Genomic DNA, 11,819 nt, shown 5'->3' on the forward strand with positions numbered 1-11,819 from the left:
ATGCTACCGGGGCTCAAGCAAATCAAATATATCGTTAATAAGAACCAATTGTTCGCTTGCTCTTATGCACAAACAACATCACACTGTACTATTTTTATTGGAGGCATCTCATAAGAGCATCATTTCTAAGATGATCCGGTCTACAACTAGGAATATAGAAGTGAGTCCTTTTCCAGAAGAAAGATATATATTACTAAATATATATGAATATATAGGTGAGATGATACTCTATACAAGATAGCACCTTCGCATACATGTATTTAATACTAGTGCGAAAACTTGTATGGTGAAACTTAAACTATATGATTAAAAAAAATAATACGAAAGCTTATCAGGATACCAGTAATGTCATTCTTACAATGAATATGTTCGTATACTTGGTTTGTATGATATTATATCATCAAATGCCCTGAGAAGTCTTTGCTATTATAGCCCCATAGTTTTACTCAAAAAAATTATTGCATTGTAGCAATACTTCAGAGAAAAAAAATCAAGAAAATATGAAAATATATAGTGTCGGAAAAATATACTCCGCTTTGGTATCGAGTTTGAACCTATAAAATTTTCATAAAAAAATGTCTGAGTCATAGGTTATGAAACTTATGCATCAAAAATAAATAAATAAATAAAGCCGCCGTCTGAACGAGTGAGTTTGGAGTGTTTTGAGATATCTGCATAATACAATTTAAATGATCAATGTTGGGAAAAAAAAAAGAAAAATCAATCGTACGAAAAATGCAACTGGAACTCAACACCGATAAAAGACGCTGATGGCTAAAAGAAGATTGGCGATCCATCATTCTTTCACACTAAAGTTACAACTTGAGCCTCTGAAAGAGTTCGCATCGGCAGTGCTCATGCGATGTGAGCATGTACCAAAAAAAAAACAAAAACAAACGCATCACACACACACACACACACACACATATATATATATATATATATATATATATATATATAGAGAGAGAGAGAGAGAGAGAGAGAGAGAGAGAGTCCTTTCGTGGCTCTATATATACCCACTAGCGAGCTCCTCGTCCTCAAGAGACCAAGGCCGCGGGGAGAGAGAGAGAGAGAGCGGTAGGAGGATTCGATCGGTAGGTGCGTCCTCTTCGAGGCCAACACCGTCGTTGGATCCTCTTCTTAAAGCCCAGATCCCTTATTTCTTTCATTATTTTCTTTCCCTTTCAAGAATCCGAGCTTTCCGGTTCGCTTTTGTTGTCTTTCTCTAGGTGAATTATTCAAGAACCATCCGTTTTCCAAGAATTGGATAATAACTTTTTTAAAAAAGGAAAAGAAAAAGAATCTTTTCGCCCTCTACTGCGAATCTGATGGCTTCCGTGTTATCTTTTCACCGATTTCTTAAAACCCGGTAACTTTCCTTGGATTTATTATCGGGAGAGTGTTTTAACCTTAAGCCCTAAATCCATCTGTAACGGGTTTGGCTTTAAGGATCAAGATATGATCCGTAGATTTACGAATGTGGGTAAATCAAAGGGTTCTTGGTAGGTCACTTGTTACCCTAGCGAAAAATATTTCATATTTAACTCAGATTGCTGATGGAAAGAAACGATTATAATTCGGTTTGACATGTTCTAGTCCGTTACAGTGGTTCAATTACACGTTAGATATCGATCATCGAATAGCCATTTTCTTGAATTCATCTCTTTTCTTGAGGGTTTTTTTATTTTTGATATTAGAGAGGGGCTTTTCTTGAGTTGAACCATTTTTTTTTGTTTCGATCTCTTGAGTCAATAGCTATTTACTTGAGTTGATCTGTTTTCTTCAGTTGGTGGCGATTTTCTCAATAGTAATATTTCTACGGCCATTTTCTTGAGTTAATAGCCATTTTCCTGAGTCAATTGCCATAAGTATAGCGATTTTCTCAATAATCATATTTCTAACAGTCCATTTTCTTGATTTTTTTTTTTCCCGAAATGACCCATTTTCTTGAGTTGTTAGCCATTTTCCTGAGTCAATTGCCATGAGCATTGGTTGAATTATACATATGAATTATCAGATAACTGTTTCCTGAGTTGATAAGCCCGATAACCATTTTCTTGAGTCGATCTCATTATTGCACCAGACAGTTGCTCTCCAGTAACCGAATTAAAATAATAATGCTATGGATTTTTTTAGTACTAATTTGGTTGCCAGAATAAAATATCTTCTAATCTTTCCGATTGAAGGGAGAAACAAATTGAAAAGTCCAGCAAATAAGCAGTTTTCTTTTCCCTATGTAGTTTAGGCTCTTTATAGTAAATCAAGATCTGTTATTAGCCGATGGAATTGGCATTGCCTGGTATGTAGACTTCATACTTTGTTATAGAAGATGTTTCTAATGCTGTGCTCCACCCGATTATATGACCAATCATCAAATTATGAACAGGGGTTTTGTAGGGTCTTCCTTGGTTTACATTTACTGGATGGCCTACTAACAACTATTCCATCAAATTTTGTAGCACTACTAACAACTATTCCAGATTCAGAGTATGAAAAACGACAGTATCAGAGCCAAACACCCATGTTGAATGTTACCTATACTAGGTTGTAACTCATATCTTTGTCAATCTCTATAGCTCCTATCTAATTGTACTTTATCTTTTCATATAGCTATGATTTCCTTTGCAGCTTCAGTTTTCCCAATAATAGGGGCCTTGCTGAGGCTTGGTATGACTGTATGAGGTTAATCAGTTTCCAGTTGTTCCTCAGGTCCAGGACAGTGAAAGAGAAAGTGGTGCTAACTCTGCTGAGTTGAGCAAATTTAAGACCATAGCTCCATGTCTCACCTTCAACCCAGTTGGGATGGTAAGGTTCCAGAATTTTTCCAATTCTATAATTTCTATCTGCCAGTCTATCCTTTTGCCATTTCATTTGATTAGCTGATTTTGTGTTAATAAAGCTCTTCTCCACTTTGACTGAGTGGCTTGAGCTTTGGATCTGTAGCTTGTCTATTTATGTTATCGTTCTTTAATCTTCATTTTAACATGGCTTATCATGGGCATGGCCAAGGTTTTAACCTTAGTTGATAAAGATGAAAAATAAAGAGAAATGAGTTTATGAAGAGGATCAATTTAAGGATATAGAAATCCTATCTAGTTTAGGGACTTGGGTTTGATCTAGTTTCCGGACATGAAGATCCTGTACGTTGATGTTTATCTTGTTAGTTTACAGATGTTCAGATTCGTATCATTACTTCAAAATATGGAGGCTTGCCTTATCATTTCATTTACTTGAGGAAGTTCTAAGGCACTTTATATGAAATCAAGGTCTATTATCAGCTGATGAAGTTGGCATTGCTTGTGTATGCTGACTTCATAATTTCTTATAAAAGATATTCCCAATGCTGTGCTTCAGCTAATTATATGATCAGTCATCAATTTTTGAACAGGTGTTGGAGGGGCTTTCTTGAGCTACATTTACAGTTCCTGATGCTTCATTGGACTGTAGGCCTGAAGAATGGGGCCTTCTCCCCCTTTCATCTTAGTTGGGGGAGCATGAGTGTTTTATGTGCTCTTATGTGCAATGAGGGGCTTTTCACACATTTTGATGGCTTGTTGGCCCATATTCGATCGAGGGATTGAAATATTTCTCCTAGATGCAGTTTGCATTATGGACACTCTTATATTGTAAAGGTCCTTTTTAACCTCATTTGCTATGCATAAGGGGGGGGAGGTGGTTACAACCCCTTGGAGTTATGAACTGATTATGGACCCAACATGCCTTCCTAGTTTACCCACACCACATTGTTGGGGGAGATGAGTATCCCCTTTGTCTATTAGAGGTGGTTATGACCCCTTGGATTTGTCAAGTGATAAAGGACCCAACATGCCATTCTAGCTACCACCACCACATTGGTGTTGTTTGCTTGGTTTGTGATTCCATCATGTAGCCCAAAGTTGAGGCCAAGAGGAAACTTCAACAAGAGCGACATAGATCATATTTCTAACCTTACCTATCAGATTGCCATTTGGGATTGTTTAATTTGTGTCAAGTAACCTTAATTGGTGAGTCCCATTTGGGTTCTTGGAAGCTTGATTTGAGATGGGGCCCATACGTTTGAAGCGGTAAGTTGAAGCAAATGGGCTCACAAGTCAAGATTTCATGCATGAAAGTTCTGATGAGGTCCTTATATGATGCAAACATCAGATGGAAAGCCTTGCGGTAAGAACAATTGTTATGAAATTGTAGTAAGGGAAAATACTAATTACAATTTGTAAACAATTGGAAGATGAAATAGCACCATCAGATTTGACATTGATAAACTTTTTTTTTTGTTTGGTACAACATTGACTAAACTGTTCAATGGTTCAAGAATCGTGAGAATTGGGGTTCAGGCAGAGGACCTACAGTTTTCTTTATTGAAGACATGTTGAATCTTCTGAATATTACAAATTTTTTTTGCTGATGCGGGATTTAGGCACAAAGTGGTTCGAGTCCTTTATTTTGCAAGATTTGAGTTGTAATTTATAGGGTTTAGGGATGTTGTTTAGGACTAGTGGTTGTGATGTTGAGGTTTCCAAGAGCCCCTGTAATCCATGGTCAGAATGGTTTTTGAGTTAGGTTAATATTTTGCTTGTGTTCTCTATACACAGCCTTGTGTTGGGTCCTTTGGATATAGAGTTCAATGGTGAGAGCTGAATATTTAATTAAATTTGAGTGATAAAGCATAATTTCTCCACAGACCTTTCTCCTCCTCCATATCACCTAGCTTTTACTGTACTTCTTCTCTGATAACCTTGTAGTTCTTTCTGTCTCAGATTTAGGTTAATATTTTGCTTGTTTTCTCTATACATAGCCTTGCGGAGGGTCTTTTGGATAGAGTTAAATGGTGAGAGCTGAAAATTAAATTAAATTTGAGTGATAAAGCGTAATTTCTCCACAGACCTTTCTCCCCTCTCCTCCATATCACCTAATTTTTACTGTACATCTTCTCTGATAACCTTGGCGTTCTTTGTGTCTCAGATGTGACCTTCCTGCACATGTGCATGTTAAGTATACCTTACGACATGTTCATAGGACAATGTGCAAGCTGCGATGTGGGCAATACAGGCCGGGCCAGTTCCATGCAGCATTTTTTCAAAGGATTTGGTGGCATGTGAAGGAGATGCAGGCTACCAATTGTGTTGCCTCTTTGTTTAGCTTGATTTGTTTTTTAATGTCCCATGTGTTCATCTTTTGTAGCTCAAATCAATTGGTGAAGGCTTATGGAATCTAGAACAGTAAAGTATACTCAGCTTAGGCATAGGTTTTCTTTGTTTTACCTTACAATTTAAATACCTTTTGCATTAAATTTCATCGGCTACATTTAGCTGCATTTGTTCTGCTGTAGTTTACTTAAAGAATATTTGCTGTTTCATCAAATAAATATTTGTAGCTCGTAATATGATCAGGTAGGATGTGTGAATTGGATCAATCTTGTAGACATTGGACTATTTAGATCACAACGACGTAGCTCATGGTTGATTTTACCATGACGTGTCAACACAAATGCTTAAGGTTGGGATACCGCCACCTAAGGACTTCCTTAATCACGTACTACATGTGCGCTATCCAACTCAAAGCATCAGGTTATGTGCTAATTTTTTTGATTGTTACAAATATTTAATGCATTGACGAATAAGCTCTTCTCATAATATGCAAGTTCTTTTTTCTCTAGAAGCACGAAATAGTAATGACTGACTCAAAATTAGATGAAGCATTTGGCTGCAAATTGTGCTTTTCTACATTGACAGTTCAGCGCTTCGTCATGTGTACGTATTCTTCTCAGATATTAACTTTTGTCAATCTTGATATGGGAAGCCTTTGACTTGACCTACCCAGTCCAACTCATGGTTACAGTCCTATGCAGTAACATTATTAGAAGAATGATACAAAACCTTTGCTTATGCATAAGTTTCTTAAATAATTTATGATCTGCGGTATTTGTTCTGTCTTGCAGGGCGACCACGGAGGGTTTTGTCTAGCTTAATACATTTTTTTGTTGACAGCGGCCATGCTGTCATTCTATTCCATCCAGCAAAGCTCCAACTTCTTGGGTTCTTTGAAAGTGACAAACATGGAATACGTGATTGTAGATGCAAGATGGAACAGCATATTTTTGCAGAAAAAGGTGATGAAAATGTCGACATACAGGTTAGTTTAGTCATTAATCTTTCTTTAATAAGAATAACCTTTTATAAGTTGCTGCTTGGAAAGTTGTATTTGATGAGTCTTGATATGTGCCCAAATTTAGTCTTTGCCACTCTTTGATATCAACTCTTCTTGTTGTTTAGCTGGGTTGAATCTATGGCATCAGTGTCTTAGAAATTTAGTGTCAAATGGACACAGATATTACAAATGGGACTTGGCCACAACTCATTGTTGCTATCCGAATGGGTCAATAGAGGTATATTACTGTTATGCTTTTCTATGCATGCATATCCTCTGTCCAACTTCTAATTTGTTGTATGAACCGCCCCCCAAAGAAATTATCATAGGTCTAATTATTCTCAAGAAGAGCATGTTAAAATCAAAATTCTCATTGTTGTCAACGCAAGGTTGCTATCATTCAGTTGAGCTCTGATGACTACATCTTTGAGGGAAGAATTCATTGATTTGAATTGAATATAGGGTAGGCTTCTCCGGCTGTTACACTGGAACACTAGAATAATAAATAAAGAACTTTGACAGATTATGGACGCAAGTACTTAGACACATGTTTTCTAAGACAGTTGATACATATGCCCGATGCACATGGTAGGCATGAGACGAAAATTTGCTGACTCCATGTTGAACATGATGTATGCCTTTTTGCCTACTACACAACATCGAACATTCCTTTCTTAAGCAATTTCTTATGGTCTTAAACAGGCACTGGATATCAATGTTTTCATAAGAAGTTCTAGGCATGAAGGCAAGGATCACTCATGTCCATGAAATCAGAGATTCAAACTGATTATTCTCTGAGCTGATCCCAGACCTTTTAAACAGACTAATAACAGCTATCGGGTAAAAACTGAAATCATTTTTGTATTTTTGGAAGTTCTTAGTATATGGCTTAAATTGAAGCAATCAAGTGCTCTGGTTCCTAAATATATGTGTGCTTTAAATACATTCCTGATTTATCCCTACTATTTTTGAAGGTTGATGCTCTTTACTTTTTAATCTTGTCCCAAATGCTTTACTTGCACTCTCTGGATATTGATAGTGATCATTAACTCAGAGGGCCGCTACATGGACCTTTCTGGAGCTGGAGGAATACTGGAATGAGTCGCGGGGATCCCTATCTGGGATGCCTTTTTTGTTCCTGAGTTCTGTCAACTAATAGAAAACGATAGCCCTGGGGAATGAACACACTCTTCTGAACAACAACATGGTATTAATAGTAGGGCATCTAAATTTGAGCAGGTAAAGCATCTTGCTTATGATAAACTTTGTATGCCATTTTTACTGAACTACACTACTGCCAAAACCTTAAAATGCTAACACATATCTATTTTCTTATTTAGTCAAATGTCTGCTATAGTAGAGGTATATGAGTCAGGTAGAAGCATCATATCACGGGATCTCAGAGTTTGAGCAACTAAAGTGAGGCATGTATTTTAATTTATTATGGGACCAATGAGGTCCTTGTATATCATTTTTATGCTTTGAGTACCACAAAGTGGTTTGTCTTGAAGAAAGGGTCATCTTTAAACTATGGTATAATACATGAAGAATTTGCACCGGCAGCCCAGTTAAATCTACATCTTGATTTGCTAAATATGTCTCTCCTTCATTCTGCTATTTGTCATTTTTTCCCTGTATGAATACTTTAGCTTTATGTATCAACTTGTTATGGAAGGAAGCTCTGCTTAACTCAGCTGCCCTGCATCTAATTAACCATGTTACCTCTCTGTTTTGTATACCCATTTTTTTTGGTATCATTTGTTAATGTATTTAAAAGACAGATATGCCAGAGAGGTGGATGGCAGTGGCAAGCACAATGGACCATACCTCAATGTAAAAATATTAATAAATATCCTTGACAACCAAGCATGGCAATCCTTAAGATCATTTCCTGAGCTCAACTCAGAACCGACATGGGGTTAGCAGCTTTGAGTTGAGAATACTTGTGTCAATCTAGCTACCTCATTTATCAAATTTGAGGGGATAAGTTTTGTAGGTTTGTCCTGGCTGACTCAAAATGACCGTTTATTGACCGTTCAACATGATTATGACCCAAATTCTGATCTAATGGTAGTCTTCAAATTTTGTCATCTTTGAATGAAACAAAGTCGAATTCCTAACTCTTTGCTTATGGTCTCACTTCTTTTTCTGACCATTTGCCTCTCTTGTAGTTGTACGTATCCCAGCTGAAGCCATCCCACCATGTTGCTGCCTAGGCTGTGCCCAGAGTAGAGCTGTAGTCATCTCTCAGAAGTTCCACCTTCTCGCAACATGATGTGCTTTACCGGTACTTCGTCACCCCACTACCCATCACTCCCTCTCCGGGGAAAACAGATTCTTGATGCATCGTTTACATGGACTGTTGCACATCTAAACTAAGAAAAAGAAGCTGGAAGCTTTTCTGAGGTTTTATGAGATTGCCGGAAGATTTAATAAAGAAGGCAGATATTGGGGTCCTTATTTATCATTTCCTGTATTTTAGTGAGAGAGAATTTGAGATTAAGGGCTAAGAGGAGCATGTCTTGGTCCGATGATGCCAACTCAGATCAAATCAGGCATGAGTTCCTTCTTCTACATTCTTCATTTTCTTCTTGAAGACTAACCTTAATATTCTTTTATTTTACTTTAATTTTTCTCTTTTCCTCGCACTTTCTTCTTGAAGGTTTGGGAGAAGTCAATTCGCGTTTTTTTTTCCTCATAAATAAGCAAAACTAGTTTATGAAATGGGGTTTTATTTTTAAATACTAGTTTATTTAATGGCTTACATGCATGGCCTCTGTTATCCGACTTGTTTGTAAGTTGGATCAGTTTGGTTTCAAGATATTACTCGTTTGTTGAATAGGTCAGCGGTCAAGCACCCTTCTCTCAACCTGACAGAAACACTGCCTCAATCTGGCCTGTTGCAACATGTTGATATGGTCACAAGCACAAATGAATACTGAGCAACTTGCCAAAGCCATACAAACAAAACTGGTCCACTGTTTGTGGTTGGCTTTGGGAATGCTTATTCACCATTAATTCCTGACCTTTTTTGTCACGCCCCGAATCCGGACATTTTTTTTTTTTTGTTTTGCATCCCAGATCCGGCTCATGACATGGCCGTGCTATTGTAGGTTGCTGCCCACAATAACACGCAGCCCATGATAACAATATTATTTTATGGAATAAAATCAAATCCGATCAAGTTTATTGACTAACCATAAAGAAGCAAATACAGTGCATCTAATCAAATACTTGAGTTTGCAATATTACAACCCAAACTTATTAACATAGATACTTCTAAGAGTCCCTATAACTATGCTTCCACTCCAATTTTCATTCACTCTTTTCCGCTCCAAATCGTCTTAATTATCTGAAATAAATAAAGAAAACAACAGGGAGGTATGAGCTTGCTACTCAGTAAGTAACCATGTACTATCCCATTAGATCAAGCATAATTTTTCTCATGCCAATGCATCATTTGAAGAACTTAACAGAAAATAAAGCATTTCATAGATAAACTATTCAAACAGGTTTAAAAAGCAAAATATGCTTCAACCATGCAAGTTCATAAACATGATAATGCAAGTCTTATAAAAATGTTGCCATTCATCCATTCTTTATAAATCTTACTCTCAGACGGATGTGCTGCTATGGTCACTATAATCCCGTGACAGGGTTCGTATTCGTAGTCGACAAGTTTTATAACTTATTCTTATTCGTTACCAACTTTAACCCGTTGGCAGAGGGCCATATTCGTTGGATGCTAGCTCCAGGGGGGGTCGACTGACCTCTATTTCTAGAGGTGGGTATAGCTATCTGAGAGTTCATAAATCATTATTCTCTTTCATTAGTCATACTTTCATACATAGGTTGGAAAATGACAAAAGGCATCGTAATGTATAAAATTCATGATCATGCCACAAATCTCATTTTCATGCGATTTATCATAACCATAATTCATCGTAATGTATAAAATTCATAATCATGCCACAAATCTCACTTTCATGCAATTTATCATAACCATAATTTATACTGAAATATTTATGAAGGATGCAATTTAATCAAACTTATGAATCACATGCAATCATATGCTTGATCCTACTTTTAAGAAAATACATCATAACAAATATATTTTCTTATTATTTTATTCTTACAATTAAACAGTAATTTTTAAATTAATAAGATCAGTGCCAGGGTTACTTACCTTGATTCGCTCACGAATCTCTAGAACCAGATGACAATTTCACTGTACCTATCATCATCATAGAGGACAGATTATTTACTACTCATTCATCATTTTTTTTTATTTTTAATTTATTTATTTATTATTATTTCATTTCATTTAAATACATCTATTACCTTAATTCTCTATTTATTTAATTACATATTTATTATTATTATCATTTATTTTATTTTTCCTTTTCTTTTTTTTTTTTCTCCCGACGCTTCCCCTCTTCCCGAAGCTTCCCCTCTTCTTCTTCTTCTTCTTCTTCTTCTTCTTCTTCTTCTCTCGCCCCCCCCTTTTTCTCCCGTAAGGGAGGTCGGGCTCGAGAGGGCCGAACGGCAGCCGGCGACGCCCCTTCGGCCGATGCGCCGCCGGTGGCCGTCGCCCACGGTGCCTACGGCGCCCGCAGCTGCGGCCGTGGCCGTGCCCTCGGTCCGCGGCTGCAGCCGTGGCCGAACCCACGGCCTGCGGCTGGCGGTCCCCGGCCTCCGGCGCCCGCAGTCGCAGGTCGTGTGATGCCGGACCAATTTTAAAATGAAAGCAGGAGAAGAGGAGAGGAGAAGGAGGAAGAAGAAGAGGAGAAGGAGAAGGAAGGAGAAGAGAAGAAGAGGGAAACGTGGGGAAAGAAATTCTTTAATTCTGCATTAAAACCCTAATCAGCTTACAAGTTCCCTTTAAATTGGGCCCCATAAAAACAATTAAAATAAACCCCTTACATAAAATAATTCCCCACAAATAAGCCCTAAAATGAAAATAAGCCCAGAATAAAATAAACCACAAATAAATCCCTAAACACAAATAAATCCAGAAATAACAATAAGCAAATATGTAAATAAAATGGGGACCTAGCTGATGTCCCCATCAACTCCTCCCGGGTGAGAAAAACTCGACCCCGTCGAGTGTAAATCGGGGCTGCTGTCGTACTGCTCCAGAAGATCCGGGTCAAGGCGCTGCAACTCAGCTCGCGAAATCCACGACACATCTGATTCGGGTCGACCTTTCCACCGAACAAGGTAACGTTGGTAGCTTCCTCTCCTGGTAGATATAACCTGCTCATCTAATATATGTTCTATATGTTCTCTGCGTGCATGAAACTGTGGAAGTGGAGGCTCACTAGCAGGTGCTAGAGCAGGGTGATCAACAACAGTGGATGTATCCACAAAAGGGTCAGAAGGAATGAATGTTGATTTCTTGTATGGGACTAAATCTTCAATATTAAATGTCGCACTAATCCCATAGTCTTCAGGAAGATCTACAACATACGCATTCGAACTGATTTTCTTTAGGACTTTGAATGGTCCCGCACTACGAGATTGCAACTTTTTGAACGTCCCCGAAGGAAGTCGTTCAGGTCTAATTCTTACCATGACTGAATCACCTACATTTAATTCTTTATAACGGCGGTGCAAATCAGCAAAGGATTTATATTTTAAGTTATTAGAGTGAATAAGTTTGCTGATCTCCT

At 37.6% G+C, this 11,819-nt stretch overlaps 1 protein-coding gene and 1 long non-coding RNA gene across 19 annotated transcripts; one reads left to right on the forward strand and one right to left on the reverse strand.

Annotated features, from left to right (window-relative positions):
* The first annotated feature begins 991 nt into the window (after positions 1-991).
* On the forward strand, positions 992-8,894 carry LOC103702335. 18 transcript variants are annotated; one of them, XM_039127972.1, is made up of 8 exons: positions 1,014-1,098; positions 2,460-2,544; positions 2,710-2,805; positions 5,691-5,750; positions 5,939-6,132; positions 6,328-6,385; positions 7,202-7,386; positions 7,488-7,840. In XM_039127972.1, the coding sequence occupies exons 3-7, from the start codon at positions 2,778-2,780 to the stop codon at positions 7,246-7,248; spliced, it is 387 nt and encodes a 128-aa protein (XP_038983900.1). In that variant the 5' UTR covers positions 1,014-1,098; positions 2,460-2,544; positions 2,710-2,777; the 3' UTR covers positions 7,249-7,386; positions 7,488-7,840. The 18 variants fall into 18 exon arrangements, 3 of the variants coding, with proteins under 3 accessions (XP_026658501.1, XP_026658502.1, XP_038983900.1); XR_003384729.2 differs by adding an exon at positions 6,850-6,987 and having other exon boundaries at positions 992-2,544; positions 3,389-6,132; XR_003384725.2 differs by adding an exon at positions 6,850-6,987 and having other exon boundaries at positions 993-2,544; positions 3,389-6,132; positions 6,273-6,385.
* Positions 8,895-9,213: 319 nt separating this feature from the next.
* LOC120111299 lies at positions 9,214-10,471 on the reverse strand. The gene is made up of 2 exons (XR_005512464.1): positions 10,334-10,471; positions 9,214-9,499 (listed from the first exon to the last, which is right to left on the reverse strand). It is a non-coding gene; the product is annotated as an uncharacterized LOC120111299 (long non-coding RNA).
* Between the last annotated feature and the right edge of the window lie 1,348 nt (positions 10,472-11,819).

Source organism: Phoenix dactylifera, chromosome 7 (genome assembly GCF_009389715.1).
Source record: "Phoenix dactylifera cultivar Barhee BC4 chromosome 7, palm_55x_up_171113_PBpolish2nd_filt_p, whole genome shotgun sequence".
NCBI classification, from domain to species: domain Eukaryota; kingdom Viridiplantae; phylum Streptophyta; class Magnoliopsida; order Arecales; family Arecaceae; genus Phoenix; species Phoenix dactylifera.